Consider the following 21,092-nt stretch of genomic DNA (forward strand, 5'->3'; position numbering starts at 1 on the left):
CAGAGGGGTGTAAGTGTGTTTATTTTAAATGTCACCTAGCAGGAAGACCCTTCACGTGTTCATGCATGAAGGATGAATGCAGTGGGAACAGACTGTGGGGCTGGCTGTCATTTGAGATGTCCAAATGTTTCCAGGAATAGCAGCAGGCGAGCGGGTATGTTCTACCTGCCTATCTCCAGCCTGTTGGCTTCGCAGTGATTCAGCACAATTCATACACAGCACATTCACTGTGGCTGTCTGTTAGCACAGAGTTTGGAAGCCTCCTTCCTAAAAAAGGAGAAGACTGTTCCCTGTATGTGCTGAAGTCTGACTTTTGCAGAAGAAGGAATTTCTTTATTAACCTCACAAACTGTTTCTTATGAAAAGGGTGTTAAATTCAAAAAAGAAAACTTTCTTGATTATATAATCTATTAGACAAATCATGTGTATTATTTTAGACAGCTACGCAGAAATGATGCTTTTCTGAAAACAAAATCTCAGCCAATGGATGAGCAAGTGGGTGCAGCCGAAAGATGACAAACAGCTCATACAATGTGTAGTTCAAGGGTAGCAACAGAAAGAATGTGCTTTCGGGCACTTTCGATTCCTGTTGCCTTGGTTATCAGTGTCCTCTGCTGGCTCAGTGTTTTTGTTTTTTTGTTTTGTTTGGTTTTGGTTTCTTTGTTTTGTTTTGTTTTTTTCGAGACAGGCTTTTTCTGTGTAGCTTTGGTGCTTATCCTGGATCCCACTCTGTAGACCAGGCTGGCCTCGAACTCACAAAGATCCACCTGGCTCTGCCTCCCAAGTGCTGGGATTAAAGGCATGCGCCACCACTGCCCGGCTGCTTGTTTGTTTTTTTACAACATCTTTATTTCATTTTCTCTGCCAAGTCAAATTATCAGTTATGACTGTTTCCTTTAAAGGATTTTTCTCCCTTAGCAACTGGCTGAGTGGAGTAGCCTATTCCATATGAGTTCTGAGGAATGATAACTGAAATTGACTCATTTAAACAAAAAAAAATTTGATATTTCAAATTTTGTTGGTGTGTATTTTGTGAGCAAGATGCATCCAAGATTACAAAAAGCTGAGAATTTTGCTGTTCTGGAAGTCTATCTCAATATCCAGGTTCCAGTATAAGACAGTCTGACGGGCATCTTAGGCCATGTATCTCCAGTTAATGGAAAGAGTTCACTGGGGGAAATGGGAAAAGGTAGTTGGTTTTGTTTTGTTTTTTTTTTTTGGTTTTTTTTTTTTTGGTTTTTCGAGACAGGGTTTCTCTGTGTAGCTTTGCGCCTTTCCTGGAACTCACTTGGTAGTCCAGGCTGGCCTCGAACTCACAGAGATCCGCCTGGCTCTGCCTCCCGAGTGCTGGGATTAAAGGCGTGCGCCACCACCGCCCGGCTTGTTTTTTAATTTTAAAAAGTTACTTTGTAAGCCAGGCATGGTGGCACATGCCTTTACTCCTAGCACTCAGGAGGCAAAGGCAGGCAGATCTCTGAGTTTGAGGCCAGCTTGGTCTACATAGTGAGTTCCAGGACAGCCAGGGCTACACAGAAAAACCCAGTCCTCCCCCCAAAAAAAAGTTACATTTGTGTTTCTCTCCCGCTTCCACCAGCGTGTGTCTGTGTGTGTAGTACATGTGCAGGTGAGGGGTCAGAGGAGAACTTGGTAGAGTCACTTGTTGCCTATTATGTGGGAGCTGGGGGCTTTACCTGCTAAGCCATCTCACTGGCCCCCAAAGGCAGTTTTTTGAAAGCAGAATCTGGGTCCTGCTGGAGAAGGAGGAGGGCTACTATTTCTTTCTGCACAAAATTGTGCTTATGGGTTGGTGCCTGGATCCACAGGCAGTACTGCTGAGCCCACGTAAGTAGAGAGCAGGTCATCATTGAGTTTCACAGAAACTATCATACTGTTTGGTGCTGGGCAGAAACAACCCCACTGGGCTGTCTTTAGGAGGTGAGCTGTGGGTTCAAAGGTATACCAAGTATGTTTGTAAATAGAGTTCATATATGTCCTGGAGGATGCTGACCTAATATCCAACTTACTCTTGGAAGCACTAAGCATTAAGGTGTGGGGAAATGCCTCTTGTATCCTGGCAATTGGCCCCATGATTTAAGATGGTGTGTGCATCCTGACAGAGTAAGAGCCTGCCTGCTGTGGGGTGGTCTTTCTGTATGCTGTGAATATGTGTTGCTACCATTGGTTAATAAAGAAGCTGCTCTGGCCTATGGCAAGAGGTTATAGCCAGGCAGGAAATCCAAGAGAGATACAGGGAGAAGAAAGGTGGAGTTGAGCAGATGCCATCCAGCCACCCAAGGAACAAGATACCAGCAGACCGGTAATGCCACGACCATGTGGCAAAAATATGGATTAATAGAAATGGGTTAATTTGAGATGTAAGAGCTATCTAGAAATAAGCCTGAGCCATAGACCAAAGAGTTTGTAATTAATATCAAGCCTCTGAGTGATTATTTTATAAGCTGCTGTAGGGCAGGTGGGACACAGAAAAGCTTCCAGTTACACCTGCCTGACTTTGTTCTGTATGTTTTGGATTTGAGACTTCCTGAGAGAATGAACCAGATGCATATATCTTCATTCTTGGTAGATAGAGCCAGGTGATTTATGTTGCTCAAGGTAAGACTTTTATCAGTCTTCAAAGCATTTAGCACATACTGGTTTCTGTTGCTTGCAAACTCATCTGAACTGATGCTAGATGGCTCTCTCACTAAGAGCTGCTTGTGCCGAGAAGGCAGTGTTGTCTAAAGGTGGCACTCACCTGGCATGTGATGAGGGCAATTCCAGGTGCAGGGCTTCTCAGCTCTGGGCCTTGAGTCTGTCTTCGTCAGCATCATCCCGCCTTGCATAAGAGTTGGAATTACAGGGGCTGAAGAGATGGCTCAGTGGTTAAGAGCACTGGATGCTCTTCCAGAGAACCCAGATTCAACTCCTGGCACCCACATGGCAGCTCCTAACTGTAACTCCAGTTCTAGGGGATCTGATACACTCCCCTCATCTCCATAGGCACTAGGCACTTATACACATAAAGTAATAAAAACAGAATTGGACGTGCATTTGGAGAAATTAGCTGAATTGCTCAAGGCCACCAAAGACAATAAAGTGACACATTCACATTGAGCTCTGCAGTCACTCTCCCTCTATCCTTGTGTGCACAATCTTTGATGTACTTCAGGGTGACTTTGGAAAGAAACCTGGGATAGGACCCTGTCTTAGGGTTTCTATGAAGAGACACCATGACACAGCAACTCTTACGAAGAAAGCATTTAATTGAGGTGGCAGCTTGCAGTTCAGAGGTTCAGTCCATTATCATCATGGCGGGGAGCATGGAGTGTGCATGAAGACACAGTGCTGGTTACATCTTAATCAGAAGACATCAGGAAGTAAACTGTGACACTGGGCAGTATCTTGAGCATAGGAAACCTCAGAGCCCGCCTCCACAGTGACACACTTCCTCCAACAGGACCACACCTACTCCAACAAGGCCACACTTCCTAATAGTGCTTCTCTCTCTGAGCTGATGGGAGCCAATACATCCAGATTATCACAGACCCTGACGCTTTCATGCTTTGAAGAAATCAATTCCTGCCTTTGTTTACAAGAGAAAACTTAAGCACCTGTTTTGTTACTGAAAAACAGTGTAAGCCTTACAGAACTCAGCAGGCCTTTCTAGAAACATTTCCAAATACCAGCAACATATCATATTCTGTTTGTAAATGCCCACTGTAGATATTTTAATATAGCAGCAACTAAGTATGAGGGTTTAGTATTTGGAAGACACGTGTATCCCAGACTGTCCTTGGTCTTACTATATAGCTGAGGATGACCTTGAACTTGTTGAACCTTATCAACTAGTCCTGTCTGTTAGTTTAAAGGAAAAACAAACACAACAACGTAGCTTGAGCCTTCTCTCAAATATTATTAAAGGACTAGCCTTAATAATATTCTTCCCAGAGGCCCAGAAGAGAAACTACAAATTTTGAGAATTATTTTCGGGAAATAAATCTAAATACACCAAGTGTCGGAGCAGTCAGCTGGGTAGCTGGCTAGCTGGGTAGAGGCGTGTGGATTGAAGAGACAATGAAGAAGACAGAAAGGAGTTGAGAGGTCTGCCAGTCGATGCCGGACAGCCTCGAGTTTATTTCACAGCCAGCTTGTATACAGTTTTGAAGGACAGAAGTAGAACAATACACAGCACAGGCACTCAGCCACTATCTATCCTGCCTTGCGTCAAGGAGCAGGCAGTTTCATTTTCTATCTCGATGTACCTCTGACTAGTGTCAGCAGCCTGCATCTAGCTAGATGGTGTGTTCCTTCCTATGGGCTTGTTATGCCCAGATCACGACCCCAAAGAGACCACTGAAGACCATGGATGTCCAGAATGCAACAGCAAGGTTTATTCTGTAGATACAAGTCTAGACAGGGAACTCATTCCTACACCCAATAGAGTGAGGCAGGGAGGAGTTGCTCTTTCTTTGTGAGGCTAGCTTTTTAAAGGCAAAAACCGCAAGCCCTTCAGGGCAGTTGTGTGTGGGGGTGTTGGCACAGGCGCAACTCGGATTGGTTCATTTTTATTTTTGAAGATCTCTGTTCTCTTTTAATTGGGTGAGGGTATATAACCTTTGAATTTACTGCTTGGGGGTTACAGTTATCATTTTGGGGGCAGTCTGGCACAAGTCCCAGGCTTTGTCTTTGAGCTGCCATGGGGGCTGGCTGGCCTAGCATGTACTGACTGTGGGGGCTGGCTCAGTGGTCCAGGCTCTGTCCTTGAGCTGCCATGGGGGCTGGCTGGCCTAGCATGTACTGACTGTGGGGGCTAGCTCAGTGGTCTAGGCTCTGTCCTTGAGTCATGCACATAACTCTAAGTTGGTGAGGGGTCCCAGACAGTAAACATCTGGCTTTACTTTGAGCAGTCAGAGTACGTGCAGAAAGGGAGCTATTTCAAGGACTATGTCTTTTGTTCATGGCCCTCCCAGAGACTGCTTGCTCAAGTCTCAGGAAACTGAAATTGAGGCCTGATCTCTGAGAGAAGACTGAGCAGCCTGTTATGGCATCTGCTTGGTCCTTTCAGGCTAATCAAAACTTTCTCACAGATTAAACAAGTCTGAACTCTATTGACTCAGAAGAGACTTCAGATTCAAACTGGGAAACTGAGTCAGTTGTCGGCTCCCACAACCAAGCTCTTTGTCCATCAACTTTATTCCTCAGAGGTAAAATCCTATCTACACAGCTTCAGTTTTGTTTTCGTGCCTAGCTCCTTTCTTGCCTGATTTCTCTCTACCTTTATCTGCTGTCCCCTCTAAGTTCTATCTTAATTCTCTCATCTTAATTCTGCCTCATCTAGGTCCTTCTCATCTCAGTCTTACCTATCTAATACTTCCCCATCTGGCTCTTCCTCATCTTCCATCTCGTCCTCAAGTTCTCTCTGGTCAAAATCCTCCTAACCCTCTCAGATCTCTCCTCAAGTTCTCCGGGGTATTCAGTTATAAACCCAAGCAATAGCATTCCTCCCCCTCCGGCCAGGTCACCAGGCTTGAATTCCTACAGGGTCATAAAGGCAGGTAAGAATTTTCCTCAGGCAGTGACTGTCAGGCTTTCTTTTATAACCCCAAAAGGGAGTGGTTAAAAGAGGAGGTCAACTGAGAGCTAAAAGCAGTTAGTATATCAAGAAGGGAATTTATGTGCTCAGTCTACATTCCTGGAAGTTGTTAGGTAAGAAGTTAGGAGTCTATAATGTTAGTAAGGCTGTATAAGAAAGGAGCCAGGCGGTGGTGGCTCACGCCTTTAATCCCAGCACCCAGGAGGCAGAGCCAGGAGGATCTCTGTGAGTTCGAGGCCAGCCTGGGCTACCAAGTGAGTCCCAGGAAAGGCGCAAAGCTACACAGAGAAACCCTGTCTCGAAAAACAAAAACAAAAACAAAAAAAGAAAGGAAGGTCTCTCCTTAAATTGCACAAGAAATAAAACTATCTGCCTGACCTAGGAGACAGATATTGTTTCCATAAGGGTGTTACCTTAGTTCAGGAGATCGATTGGCTTTGGATACTTGATAGGTATTTTAGATAAATATACTGTTAGGAGTTCTTGGCACACAAGAAAATCATTTTAGGAACCAGCTAATATATATACAAAAGCTAAAATATCACCAATACTTCTTAAGCCATGGCTTGACCTTCAGAAAAGTCCTTGAGTTTTCCAAGTAGTAGCTTTTGTGATAGTAGCTGGGTTCCATTGCATTTTCCTGTGGCTTGCAGCAGCTTTCTGCATGTACCTTGGGTCTGAAGGGGAATGCATTTGTGAAGTGTCTGATAAGCAGCATGTAGGCTATAATAGACGTTAAATTATTGGGGTGCTATGGTTTGGAGTACTACCCCAAACCACATGTGTGGAAGTTTTAGTCCCCAACTGATGGTGCTATGGATTGGGAGGTGACAGAATCTTCAGGAGGTGGAATGTGGCAGGAGGAAATGAGGTCATTGGGGGCATGCCCCTGAAGGGAAGACTGGGTCCTCATCTCCTTCCTCTCTCTGCTTCCTGGATTTCATGAGGTAAACTGCTTTGCTCTGCCACATACTTGGCGCCCTGATTGTTAGTTTTTCGGCTGCGTTGTGTTCTTACCCTGCAAGGAAATGCCACGAAACACGACAGAATCCGCTAACAAGAGTTTTATTAAAAGTAAAGGGACAGAGAGTGAACAGGCCTGCAGGAAACACGTGTGTGGAGAAGGAGGAAGAAGAAGAAGAAGGAACCGGGAACATGGCGCCGGATTTTAAAGGCTGGGCGTGGACAGATCAGCATCACTACTACACGCAAGCGCGTAGATCACATGGCCACGTTGCGCGCCTACGTAGCCAATGGAACGTCACGGATCTTGGTCACGCAAGATGCCCTGACCCGGAAATGGCTATCCTGACCTGGAACTGGCTAGGTGGAAGTGTCTGTTGGGCATATGCGAACACGCCCGACCGTGGGGGCGTGTCTCCACAGGCAGATGTGCTGGTGATAGCGTTTAAGGTGTTCCATGGTAGAGATGAAAAAGCCCATAAAAGGAGCTGCCAGATGCTGGCAAGCACTGCCCAACCAGCTCCCCGAAAGTCATCTGGTCCCTGCTTCAAGTGTGGGAGAGAAGGCCATTGGGCCCAGGCTTGCACCACCGGCCCATGAAGGGCACCGACAAAGCCTTGTCCAAAGTGTTGCCAAAAGGGTCACTGGTCAGCTGACTGTCCTAATGTCCCAAGCGACATAGGAACGCCAGATGAAGACCACCCTCCAGCTGACTTTGTAGGCTTGGCTTACAGCGAGGGCTGCTGCTGCCTGGTTTCCGCCCCGGCCACTCCCATCTCACACAGGGAACCTAGGGTAATTATAAAGGTCAATGGGCGGCCCCATCTCGTTCCTTTTGGACACCGGAGCTACCTACTCTGTCCTGAGAGAGTTTTGGAGGCCCACCTCTCCTGCTCGTCTCCCTATTGTTGGGGTTGGGGGACAGCCTTATCTACCATATAAACAGGGCATAGCAGTACATGCTTATAATCCTCCTAGGGCTCAGGCATCATCACAGAAGGCAGGGTGGTAAGAATATAAGGCTTGAAAGAGAAGAAGGCGGCCTATAAAATGTTGTCCCCTGGGCTTGGCACAGCCAATGCAATCGGGAACCCACAGCAGCTGTGGCTGACCTGCAATGGCATACACAACACTGATGGCTTGCTTTGTCGGAGATGGAAGAGCAAGGGAGCCAACCAGCCATGGCGCCTGTGACACTGGAGGCCACAATAAACCTTCTTCTTTTGTAACTTGTTTCTCTCAGGCATTTCATCACAGCCACAAAAGCTGCCTAACATACAGGAGAACAGGGTTATTCGGGCTACAGAGGCCTCAGGCTTACAGCAAACCACACCATATTTATTCCACTGACTGATGTAAAGAGGAACTGACCAAAGGTCTCCTTCCAAATTTCTTACATTATTGAAAGAAAATTCTTTGATGAATAATCTTCTTTATCTCATCTAAGGCCCCTGTTCACAATCACTCATTTTACATGGGATTAAGAAGAATCACCACACTGAGACCCTTACTTTCTAGACTGGTGCCTACAATGAACCATTAGAAACAATATTACTTTCTGCCCAACTACTATGCAGAGCCTCTGGCAAAGGGAAGGACAGCTTATATCCTGCAGGGAATGACCATTTTGAACCAGGAGCCCAAGCTTCCTAGTCTGTGGTGTGGTCATTTACTCTCTGTGATTAGCTTCCTTAGGGGTGGGTGGAGGCATTGTTCTTTCTCAGCCTTGCTATTCTTGGCTCAGTAAATCCCTGCTAATCTGGCTGTCCGGGAAACATAGGTATGGATGTGATGGATGGTAGTGATTTATGTTGGGACAGACCTGGAGTTTTGTGTTGTAATTTGTAAACTCTACTATTATGAGCCCAATAAGACCTGGCACAGAATGACCTTTCAGTGGGGAGTACAGTGATTTTTTTTTGGACTTCCAGTTCCCAAATAATGATACTGAGACTTGTTATTAATTATGAAAGCTTAGCCTTAGCTTAGGCTTGTTCCCAACTAGCTCTTAAAACTTAAATTAATCCATTTATATTTATTTATGTTCTGTCACATGCCTGCTACCTCTCCTCAGTACTGTATATCCGACTTCCTCCTTCTGGCTGGCAAATCTCCCACCTCAGATTCTTTCCCAGAGTTCCTATCTGTGCCTGGAAGTCCTGCTTATCCTCTCCTGTCTAGCTATTGGCTCTTTATCAAACCAATCAGAAGGTGCCTTAGGCAGGTGAGGTGAAGCAGAGACATATCTGTACAGAGTGTACAAAAAGATTATCCCAACAGCAGTTACATGAAAGCCTCTTTATTTTCACAGTATGAGGGATTGAACCCAGGGCCTTGTGCATGCTTCCAAGTGCTCTACAATCAGCTACAACTCCAGCCCTTTTTATTTTGAGATAGATTTTTTTGTCAAATTGCCCAGGCAGGCCTTGAACCTTTGCTGTTCCTGCTTTGGCCTCAGGAGTAAACTTGACTTTTAGGCCTGTGCCACAGTCCTGGCTGTAACCTAAGAGCTTCTTTTGTGACAGGCATTACTCTAGGCTTGATCAGTATAGTTGCCCAAATAATTCTTCTCAGTTTTCAATATGAATAATATTGCCTATACCCAAACCCATCAAGTGTTTACAGATTACAGATAGATCACAGATGTCACCCATTTCCCTGGCTAGGGTCTGGAGTTTAAGCAGCTCCATCTTGGGATTCAGTAAGCCCTTCTTTATTAATTCTGTCTCCCTGTTCTGAGTTTTTAACTTACTTGATAAAGTTTCTATCTGTTGTGACCAAAACTACTGGATCAAGATAGTTACTGGTGAGAAAGGTTAACAGATGAGAGCTAAACCCTAAGCTGTGGGAATCAGTGAACATAACAAGAGCCTGGGCATTGTCAGTTATAATGGTGGGACCTACTGCAGTGGGGGATTTGGCTTATTGTCACATGGTCTGTGTTCCCATCCTTCTAGCTGAAGAACCAAAGCACCCCCATTTCAAGCAAGCCCCTCACCCCCAGCTTGAAACAGGCCTAAGATTAAAAATTCTCAGAGCTGCTGACATAAGTCTCAGGACAAAGTCAGGATGTTTGAAGAGCCATCTGGTAGCAACTGATTAACCATAGAATGCCCCAATGCTGGAGATGGTCAAAGTACAAAGTCAGGATGTTTGAAGGACTTATCTGGTAACAATTGATTAACCACAGAATGCCACAATGCCGGAGGTAATCTATAAAGTTTGACAAACAACCGATTAAAACTCCAAAGTAAGATAACACAGAAATTCTGAAAAGCCCCTAAAACTTGAGCCAATCAGAATTGTACCCATACTAGCACCCCTAAATGACATAACCTTGTGGTTTTTGCCTTTAAAAACTGAGCTTGCGGAGGGGCGGGCACCTCCTCTAGCCTCCGATGTGTTGGGGTGCTTGACCGAGGTCTCTGCTGCGGCTTGAATTGAAATAAACCTTGCTTTTGCATTTCGGTGAGTTCGTGTCTCTGGTGGTCTCTTCGGGGGTCTCACACCCAGGGCACAACACTAGCAACAGAAACTTCAATTACCTTTTGGGAAATTACATCCATCCTTTCAGCCTTGGGAAACTATTAGTAAAAGTTCCCATGATCAAAGCATAAAGAACAGGCATGTTTTCTTCTGGAGTTTCACCCAAGTGAAGTTCTGCAATGACTAGGAAAATAAAATAAATTTGTTGTTGTTGAAACTGTGACTCGCTCAGGTATTCAGCTACAAGCAACAGGCAACCCAGTTTCAGATAGTGTAATCAAATCCAGTCTGACTGTTTTCTACTGCAACCACAGTCCAGCGATGAGCAGCTTTGGTTCAGTTGGTCCACACTGTCTCGGCTGCTGTGTTGGTGGTATCCTTGTTCTTTCCCTCACAAACACAAAGCCATCGCAGAGCTTCCTGCATTGTATCCAAGTTCAAGACAGGAGGAGATGATGACAGAACTGTGCTTCAGTTTTCCTTATTAGGAAATCAAAGTCTGTCTTACAAAATCCCAACTGTCTTCTTGCTTCTATATTCTGCTGGATCTGGATCTTGTAAGCATCTGAGCTGCAAGAGGAATGGGGAAAGCTGGTATTTACTTTCTGCAGCCACTGTGGGTGAAGGAGGCAAAGGAAAAGGATTGTGATTGGTACAGTCACTGGGACACCCAGCGGCAGCATCTCCTCTCTAGTGGCTGCACTGAAGGTCACACAGGTGATCCTGCTCTATCTACTCCACACAGGTGATCCTGCTCTATCTACTCCACACAGGTGAGCCTGCTCTATCTACTCCACACAGGTGAGCCTGTTCTATCTCCTCCACACAGGTGAGCCTGCTCTATCTACTCCACACAGGTGAGCCTGCTCTATCTACTCCACACAGGTGAGCCTGCTCTATCTCCTCCACACAGGTGATCCTGCTCTATCTCCTCCACACAGGTGATCCTGCTCTATCTACTCCACACAGGTGATCCTGCTCTATCTACTCCACACAGGTGATCCTGCTCTATCTACTCCACACAAGTGATCCTGCTCTATCTCCTCCACACAGGTGAGCCTGCTCTATCTACTCCACACAGGTGATCCTGCTCTATCTACTCCACACAGGTGAGCCTGCTCTATCTGCTACACACAGGTGATCCTGCTCTATCTACTCCACACAAGTGATCCTGCTCTATCTCCTCCACACAGGTGATCCTGCGCTATCTCCTCCACACAGGTGATCCTGCTCTATCTCCTCCACACAGGTGATCCTGCTCTATCTCCTCCACACAGGTGAGCCTGCTCTATCTACTCCACACAAGTGATCCTGCTCTATCTCCTCCACACAGGTGAGCCTGCTCTATCTACTCCACACAGGTGATCCTGCTCTATCTACTCCACACAGGTGACCCTGCTCTATCTGCTACACACAGGTGATCCTGCTCTATCTACTCCACACAGGTGATCCTGCTCTATCTCCTCCACACAGGTGATCCTGCTCTGTCTACTCCACACAGGTGATCCTGCTCTATCTCCTCCACACAGGTGATCCTGCTCTATCTCCTCCACACAGGTGATCCTGCTCTATCTACTCCACACAGGTGACCCTGCTCTATCTACTCCACACAAGTGATCCTGCTCTATCTCCTCCACACAGGTGATCCTGCTCTATCTACTCCACACAGGTGATCCTGTTCTACTCCACACAGGTGATCTTGCTCTATCTACTCCACACAGGTGATCCTGCTCTATCTACTCCACACAGGTGATCCTGCTCTATCTACTCCACACAAGTGATCCTGCTCTATCTCCTCCACACAGGTGATCCTGCTCTATCTCCTCCACACAGGTGATCCTGCTCTATCTCCTCCACACAGGTGAGCCTGCTCTATCTCCTCCACACAGGTGAGCCTGCTCTATCTACTCCACACAGGTGAGCCTGCTCTATCTACTCCACACAGGTGATCCTGCTCTATCTCCTCCACACAGGTGGGCCTGCTCTATCTACTCCATACAGGTGACCCTGATCTATCTATTCCACACAGGTGAGCCTGCTCTATCTACTCCACACAGGTGATCCTGCTCTATCTACTCCACACAGGTGATCCTGCTCTATCTCCTCCACACAGGTGACCCTGCTCTATCTACTCCACACAGGTGAGCCTGCTCTATCTACTCCACACAGGTGACCCTGCTCTATCTACTCCACACAGGTGACCCTGCTCTATCTACTCCACACAGGTGGGCCTGCTCTATCTACTCCACACAGGTGATCCTGCTCTATCTACTCCACACAGGTGAGCCTGCTCTATCTACTCCATACAGGTGATCCTGCTCTATCTACTCCATACAGGTGATCTTTTTCTATCTACTCCACACAGGTGGTCCTGCTCTATTCCACACAAGTGACCCTGCTCTATCTACTACACACAGGTGATCTTGTTCTATCTACTCCACACAGGTGATCCTTCTCTATCTACTCCACACAGGTGAGCCTGCTCTATCTGCTCCACACAGGTGGTCCTGCCTTATCTACTCCAAACAGGTGATCCTGCTCTATCTGCTCCACACAGGTGAGCCTGCTCTATCTACTCCACACAGGTGATCTTATTCTATCTACTCCACACAGATGATCCTGCTCTACCTACTCCACACAGGTGATCTTGTTCTATCTATTCCACACAGGTGATCCTGCTCTATCTACTCCACACAGGTGATCCTGCTCTATCTACTCCACACAGGTGATCTTATTCTATCTACTCCACACAGATGATCCTGCTCTACCTACTCCACACAGGTGATCTTGTTCTATCTATTCCACACAGGTGATCCTGCTCTATCTACTCCACACAGATGAGCCTGCTTTATCTACACCACACAGGTGATCTTGCTCTACTCCTGAGACCTGTAGGTTGCCCTGGGCTTTCCACCTTCCAAATGTAATTCTCAAGTTTTCGTTTTGTTAAGGTTCCAGTGTGAAACATCCACCACAGGCTCGGCTTTAGGCTGCTTGGTCTTCAGCTGGTGATGCCCTTTTAGGAGGTTCTGGAAACTTTGGGAGGTGGAGCCTCACTGGAGGAAGCCGACCAAGGTTAGTACAGCTAATTGGTTCTGGTTGATTCGATTTACTCACATGTCTGATCTGCCAGGCTTCTTTAAACCCTACACTGACTTAGCTCTAAGACTTCAATTTCATTAACTTTTTAACAGTTAACTTTCATTAACAGTTTCATTAATTTTTATTTATTTTTGCTACCTCTGCAAGTACATGGGAATACATGTACCTAGGAAAACAAGCATACAAGCTAGACTGCATTTTTGATAACATGTTTTGAAATAGTGGGAACTGTGAAGGAGGTGGGAATACCCAAGCCCTCAAGTCCACACCAGAACAATGGTTAATTCAGATTAGTAATAAAGGGCTGTTTTGTATTCCTGAGAATAGCATGGCCCTTAGATTATGCACAAACAACCTCCAATAAGAGCCAGCCTGTTGCCAGGAAGAGGGACTTGGAGACCAGAGGCCATGTAGGCAGCCCTGGCCCTGCCATAGTAGAACACAGGGTCCCCCTTTAAAGTAGTTTCTTGATGTCATAGATGAAAAAAACTTTAAAAACAAAACACAAAGGGGGAATGTTTTTTATTGGAATTAGGAAGAGAAAACAATTGATCATGGAGCTCTGGGGGAGGAAGAGGGAAAGTTACCCTTTGTGAGTCAGAAGTCAGAAAATGCCCGTGTTCCCCAGTGACCATCTGTAAGCAGCTGGATGCGGGGTAGCTGAAGTATATAAATAGATATTTCATTAATGGGAGCTCTATTCAGTCTATTTCTGTGCCCTTAGGCATATCTACCATATATGTCTTTTCATTGTTTAGCTTAGGCTCATCTTGTTTAAGAAATAAAATAGCCTTTGCTCTTTGATGTAGTACATGGAGGAGAGATTCATCTCAAAGGCAGTCTCCTCATGATTCTCTTATTTCTATTTATAGATAGCTGACTTAACGTCTTTGATGAGATGGTCTGTTCACCAAGAGCAGTGAATCAATTTTACTGATTGACCTGGTACAGTTCCCAGCACCCACATCCTCTTCTGACCTCTGTGAGCTTCTGAGTGCACATGGAACACATAAATTCACTCACACACACACACACACACACACACACACACACACACACACAAATTAAAGAAGGAAAGAAAGAAAACTGACTTACAAGTCAAGCAACATGCTAGGTGTGGTGATGCTTGCCTCTAATTCCACCAGGTAGAGACAGGAGGATTGCTGTACGTTTGTGGCCAACCTGGTCCACACAGGGAGTTCTAGGCCAGCTTGGACTGCCTTTTCTCAAAAAACAAAAAACAAAAGCAAATACCCTTTCCTCCAAGTCAAACTACTTGCCTAAGACTACCAGTTTGAATATCAGACTCTATCCTTTGCTGCCCCACCCTATATATTTAGCATATATACATACAGCATTCACTTATGGAGCTGAGACTGATTGAGCTGGCCTGGCCCCCCACCCATCCTTGTTCATTCATGCTGGTGATCATTACAAGAACATCCTTAAGGAAACTGACCTCCCCTTAGTTAATTGTGGGAGATCTGCTCCCACTTTTTCCCCCAGGGTACTCTTGAGGAGTGAGGGATAAAAGACTTAGCTAGAAATACAGAGGGGAGAGAGACAGAAACACATTTAGCCTAGGGAGGGCCTGGATTCTTATCCACCAGCTCCTTCTGTCTCTTCTAAAGGGCTTTTTTTTTTTTTTTTTTTTTGGTTTTTCGAGACAGGGTTTCTCTGTGTAGCTTTGCGCCTCTCCTGGAACTCACTTGGTAGCCCAGGCTGGCCTCGAACTCACAGAGATCCGCCTGGCTCTGCCTCCCGAGTGCTGGGATTAAAGGCGTGCGCCACCACTTTTAAAGGAATGCCAAGAGGTGGAGCAAAGACCTCCCCCTAGCACAGCCAAGTGTAGACCCTTCCAAACACCTGGTAAACACGCATGTGGTCAGTCCATCCGCTTATCCAGCCCTGCTAAAGCAAGCTCAGATCTCACTAGGAAACCTCTGTGGGCTCCCACAGTTAATGACGAATATTTCATAGAAATGAGCTATACATGGCCCTTGGGCAGAATATTCAGTTCTCAGAAATGGGTGTGGAGTATGTGTGGCCACATGAGGATTTCCTCTTGGTGCTAAGCTGCCTGTCAGCTCCTGAAAACTTACAGAACTAAACTTCCTTCCATAAAGAAAAAAAATTGTCTGCTTCTGAGTCATTACAAATCCAGCGGCTTCCCCCTTTCCAGAATCTTTCACAGCATCGCTAAATTTATCAGAAAAATTTCCCCTTCTCCCTCTGTAGAGGATGAAGTCAGCCACCCATTTTCTCAGTTTCCTAAATAATGAGTCAAGTGTGCTAGGACCCGGTTGTTGGGAAATATTTTCCGCTCTCCGATAAAAAGAAAGGCTGAACTTCTCTCGCAGCCTTGGCCATCTCCGTGCGCAGGATTAGTATGTGACAGCTTCGGAAATCGAATTGAAGGGCGCTGGGAGGAACCTAGGGCCGAGACGGAAGTGCGCCAGGGCTATTTTGGAACCAGTAGGGCAGGGCAGCAACTGGAGCCAAAAAAAAAAAAAAAAAAAAAAAACCAAGCAAGGAAGGACAGATGCGGCTTTCCGCCCAGCCGGCTCGCGGGGCGGGGCCTCTGCTCCCCAGAGCCCCGCCTTCTCGGGGCGGGGCGAGAGCGAAGGGTGGGGCCGCGCCCCGTCGGGGCGGGGCCTGTGGAATCTCGGAATTCCGAGACACGGGGCCCCGGCGCGCGTCTCCCGGCGCGGGATTCCTCTCACGCAGACTCCCATTCAAAAGATGCCGAAGGGGCGGCGCGGCAGCCAGAACCCCAAGATGAGCCAGCGGCCGGCCCCGCCCCTCTACTTCCCGTCGCTCTACGACCGGGGCATCTCGTCGTCTCCGCTGAGCGATTTTAACATCTGGAAGAAGCTCTTCGTGCCGCTAAAGGCGGGCGGGGCGCCGGCGGGCGGGGTGGCGGCGGTCGCGGGGGTCCGACCCCTGCCTCTGGCAGCCCCCGCCACGGTGCCGCCGCCGCCGCCTGGCCTGGGTCCCCCCAGCGAGCGCCCGTGCCCTCCGCCTTGGCCGTCCGGCCTGGCCTCTATACCTTACGAGCCTCTGCGCTTCTTCTACTCGCCGCCGCCAGGGCCCGAGATGGCAACTGCAGCCCTGGTCCCCGGCTCCACGACCCCCTGGCTCGCCTCCGCCTCCCACCCCGAGGAGCTGTGCGAGCTAGAGATCCGGATTAAGGAGCTGGAGCTGCTCACCATCACTGGAGACGGCTTCGACTCGCAGCGCTGTGCGTGACTGCCAACCGAGCCCAACCCTAGCTGTCCTGATTGTCCGCTCTAGGCGTCCGTCAGGCACCAGAATGTGACCCCAGACTGGCCCCAGCCCTAGGAGTCCCACTCCCCAAATCTGTCCTCCAGAGGTCCAGACCCTCACGTGCTGAATTTCAACCGACCCCTGCCTCACCACACACTTGAGCTAATCAAGCCCTTTAGTTTAAAAACTTGACTCCTCAGGGGGTCGTCCTTGAGGAGGAAATGTGGACTCTGGATAGACTCGTGAAGCACTCCCTTCCTACACAGTAATACCACACTTCTGTAGTCTGGAGCTCCATTCACCACAGACTGCCTATCTCTAGAGACTAACCTTCAATAGTCAGTCTTACACGGGGGTCTGTGGGTGGGAGGAGATGGTTGGAATTGCCCAAACCTTGAAAGCTCTCAGTCATTCACTCTGCCTTTCCATGGGGCTGCATGCCCCGAGACCCTCCCACAGGAAATCTCGGACTCTGACATTTGATCTTAGGTCTGAGGTTTTAGGGATCTACACCAGAGCAAAGCAAGTGTATTGATGTAAGCAGGAGTCCTCCGGTATATGAACTGATTCCTCTCTATTGGGCAGTAAGGCAGTTAAAGCCAGCTGTATTTCCAGAAGGACCGATTGCTCAGGAATTAGCAGTCATAGGCTGTCCTTTCTCATCATCTGCTCTGAGGTTTGAATTTGACTCCTGGAGGGGGGCAGATGGCACTGGAAAGACCATGTTACCTGTTCTCTGCAACAGGTTAAACTGCTCCCCTCTGCCACACAGGGAGGTGAAGTATGAAAAAAAAAACCTATATATTTAGGTATGCATGGCCATGGGAATGGTCTCCAATTCATCTGATACTCTGTAGGATACACTTTTTCATAGCCACAGGAGACAAAGTCCCTAGAATTTCCAGACATAGGCGTTAGCTATGTTTGAGCTGTTAGGAGATTTTAGGGTCGTGCACAGTTACTTCTCAGAAGCTTGCTCTGAAGTTCTAAGATTCCTCCTCAGAGCGGAGGTGGTGCACACCTGGAATCCCAATACTTAGGAGGCTGAGGCAGAGGGATCAAGAGTTCCAGAACAGCCTGGAGCTACATAGGAAGACCCTGAACAACAAAGCAAAACCTTCCCAGCCGCAGCTGAATCTGTTTTGCTCTCCTGCAGATAAGTTCCTGAAGGCGCTGAAAGATGAAAAATTACAAGGACTGAAGACGACCAGGCAACCTGGAAAGTCGGCCTCCGTCTCCTGAGGAGCTGCCCCCCAGAGCTGGGCAGCCACCTCCTTAGATGTTAGTGCTTAGATAATGTGTCCTTTTGTTGTCATTTCAAAGATGGTTATTTTCTGTTCTGTAGTTACTACTGTTATTGTTGCTCCCAGCACGTACTTCACATACAGTTGCCCGCTTGCATAGTAAATCTCATGGCCTCTCTCCTCTCTGCTGATGCTCAGGGTCCTTCCTCATGGGATGTAGAGCATGGTAAACCTCATGGCTTCTCTCGTCTCTGCTGATGCTGTGGGGGTCCTCCCTCATGGGATGTAGAGCATTGTAAATCTCATGGCTTCTCTCCTCTCTGCTGATGCTCGGGGTCCTTCCTCATGAGATGTAGAGCATGGTAAATCTCATGGCCTCTCTCCCCTCTGCTGATGCTGGAGGTCTTCCCTCATGGGATGTAGAATTCCTGTCTGGCCTGCTATCCAGAGTCTCTTGTGGCTTAAGGAGCGGACCCAATACTGCCACTGCCAGGTGCACCAGGCTGGCCCATATGTAGGAGAGACTCAAAGCACAGGCAATAAATACTGGTCCTGATGTTGGCTCTCAGCCAGAAAGATCATTTGAGGACTAGAACTAAAATTAGAATTTTAGTTGCCCTCCATCTCAACATCTTTCATTTTTAGAAGTATTTTTTGAACCACAAAACTCTGGTAATCTTATGAAAGGCATGGTCCTTCTAAGAAGTTCACATACAACATTCAAGAAGTATTATCAAGTCCTTAGTATACCCTTAGACCCCCACCTAGGTTCTTGGAATTGGGGATGGGGAAAGATAAATGAGTGAAGTACAAGATGGTGTCACAGAAAATAACATGCCAAACAAGGAAAAGGAGAATACAGTAAAGAGAGCCAGACTACCCTAGGGAGGACAGAGCGGGGTTCAAACAGGGTCTCTTTGAAGACAAGGCACATTTTGTTACCGTTTTGTGATTGAGACAATGTACCCCAGGATAACCTTGAACTCCAAAATCTTCCTGCACCTGCTTCCCAAGTACTGGGATTACAGGTGTATGCTACCAAGCTTGATCAAGAGGTAGCATTTAAACAATGTTGGGAAGTGATTGAAGGTTGTCGCCCTAGGGGAGAATGTTCCAGGCAGAGGGGCCAATGCAAAGGCTTACAGTGGGAGCATGCTAGCTTTTTTTTTTTTTTTTGTTTGTTTGTTTTTTTTTGTTTTTTCAAGACAGGGTTTCTCTGTGTAGCTTTGCTCCTTTCCTGGATCTCGCTCTGGATTCGCCAGCCTCGAATTCACAAAGATCCACCTGTCTCTGCCTCCCGAGTGCTGGGATTAAAGGCATGCGCCACCACCGCCGCCCGAGCATGCTAGCTTTAATGAGTCCTTACAAATAAGTGAGATGGCAGAGCAGAAGGGGTGAGGGGAGATGGGGAGGGATGAATGCAGAGGAACTCATTCATGTAGTTCAGTAAGAACTCATTCTTGTAGCCATGACCAGGTAGGTCACAAGGTCCTTGTGAGATGGGAAGAGACCTTAGGGGTTTTCAGCTGAGGTGTAACGGGATCTGACTTGTGGGGCTACAGGTCTTCCCTGCTGCTACACTGTGAATAGACAGCAGGGGTGCAATCAGGGAAGCCCGGAGAGCCCTTAGCAATCAGTAACCCCGCTGAAGAGCGTGCTGACGGCAGCTGTGTTTAGAGGCCATTGGAGTCACCGGCTGAGCTACAGCCGCAGGTGGAGCAGGTTCTGGGGGAGAGGAGTCATTTAGTCTGAGGTGTGTGAAAGGGAGGGTTGTAGAGCTGTGGGGTATATGAGTTCTGGACAAGGCCTTTGCTGAAGGACACATTAGGAAGTTACTGATGTGGAGATGTAAGACCCCTGAGACCTCCACAAAAGTGTATGCAGGAAAAATAGAACAGATTTCAGAGCCTCCCTGACCCAACCATCTGAAGTCCAAAATGTTCCGAAATCTAAAACTTTGACCACCAACTCAACTAAGTTTCACATCGTGAAACTTTTGTTCCATGCCCAAAAGTATTTAAAATATTGTCTAGAATTACATCCAGGCTATGTGGATAAGCTATAAACAAACCGTGGATGAATTTCATACTTAAGCTTGGGCCCCATCCCCGAGTTATCTAAGTATGTATACATTGCACACTTTCAAAATCAGAAGAAGAGGAAGGTCTCAAACAAATCCACGACACTTCTGGTCCCAAGCATTTTGGCTATGGAGAGCTCTGAGCCTGGAGGTACTTCTTTGGAGGAAAAGATGCAGAGCCTTGAAAGAATAGAAAGCAATTAGCCCCGAGTCAGTTGTGTGCAATGACGGGGGCATCAAGGAGGTGAGTGGCCTGCCTTGATAGACAGTGCTGCATGGGGCTGGCAGGGTGGCCCAGTGGGTAAAGGTACTTGCCACTGTCCTGACAGCCTGATTTTGATCCCTATGACCCTCTGATAGAAGGAGAAACGACTCCTGAAAATTGTCACCTGACTTGCACACATATGGTGTGGTACATGAGCACCCACACAAAGACACACATATAAATACTTTATAGTCTTTTATTATTATTATTATTATTATTATTATTATTATTATTATTTTGTTTTTTTCGAGACAGGTTTTCTCTGTGTAGTTTTGGTGCCTGTCCTGGATCTTGCGCTGTAGACCAGGCTGGCCTTGAACTCACAGAGATCTGCCTAGCTCTGCCTCCCGAATGCTGAGATTAAAGGCATGCACCACCGCCACTCAGCTAGTTTTTTAATTTTTAAAAGTTAAATATTTTTTAGATTAAAAAGGATAGGGGGCTGGAAAGATGGCTCAGAGGTTAAGAGCACTGGCTGCTCTTCCAGAGGTCCTGAGTTCAATTCCCAACAGCTACATGGTGGCTCACAACCATCTGCAATGAGATCCGATGCCCTCTTCTGGGCTGCAGGTGTACATGCAGGCAGAACACTGTATACATAATAAATAAATGAATAAATAAATAAATCTTTAAAAAATATATAGTGCTGACATGGCAATAAGGTAAGCAAAGAGTCTGCTCTTAGACTTAGTAGCACACAATTTGTGCCAGTGATATCTTTAAGAGCAATTTTGGTTGAGCAGTAGGATCAAGGTCTGAAGGATGTAATTTTAAGAGAGGCTGGGAGCAGGTGGATTGGAGCTGATGGGCGCTGGCCATTCCTTGGGTTTGACTGCAAAGGAAACCAGCGAGACCTGAAGCCGGCAGAGCAGCAAGTGGTAAGAGAAGCCAGCAGACTGAAAACTAGCTGCCTGGTTGTGTTCTGAGGAGGGTAATCCAACAGAATGTGATGGAGGTGGACAGGGTGGAAATTGTTCAAGCGGCATGCTTGAATCTGCAAGAAAGATAGTGTTTTCATTGGCTCCTCAGATTACCACAGACTCATTATGAAAGAGTTGTTTTTCACAGGAAGCCCAAAGATCAAGGCACTGG

At 47.0% G+C, this 21,092-nt stretch overlaps 1 protein-coding gene across 1 annotated transcript; it reads left to right on the forward strand.

The window, feature by feature from the left end:
• Window positions 1–15,693: 15,693 nt before the first annotated feature.
• CUNH11orf91 (chromosome unknown C11orf91 homolog) lies at window positions 15,694–17,833 on the forward strand. The gene is made up of 2 exons (XM_052725843.1): window positions 15,694–16,385; window positions 17,568–17,833. The coding sequence occupies exons 1-2, from the start codon at window positions 15,887–15,889 to the stop codon at window positions 17,651–17,653; spliced, it is 585 nt and encodes a 194-aa protein (XP_052581803.1). The 5' UTR covers window positions 15,694–15,886; the 3' UTR covers window positions 17,654–17,833.
• The last annotated feature ends 3,259 nt before the right edge of the window (window positions 17,834–21,092 follow it).

Source organism: Peromyscus californicus, unplaced genomic scaffold (genome assembly GCF_007827085.1).
Source record: "Peromyscus californicus insignis strain IS unplaced genomic scaffold, ASM782708v3 Scaffold_7__1_contigs__length_154581171, whole genome shotgun sequence".
NCBI lineage: Eukaryota > Metazoa > Chordata > Mammalia > Rodentia > Cricetidae > Peromyscus > Peromyscus californicus.

What these genes read in the sequence shown, in the direction of transcription:
- CUNH11orf91 (XM_052725843.1), top strand. Translation starts at nt 15,887, where the DNA reads ATGCCGAAGGGGCGGCGCGGCAGCCAGAACCCCAAGATGAGCCAGCGG. An exon ending in CGGCTTCGACTCGCAGCGCT is followed by an intron (nt 16,386 to 17,567) that starts GTGCGTGACTGC and finishes GCTCTCCTGCAG; the next exon opens with ATAAGTTCCTGAAGGCGCTG.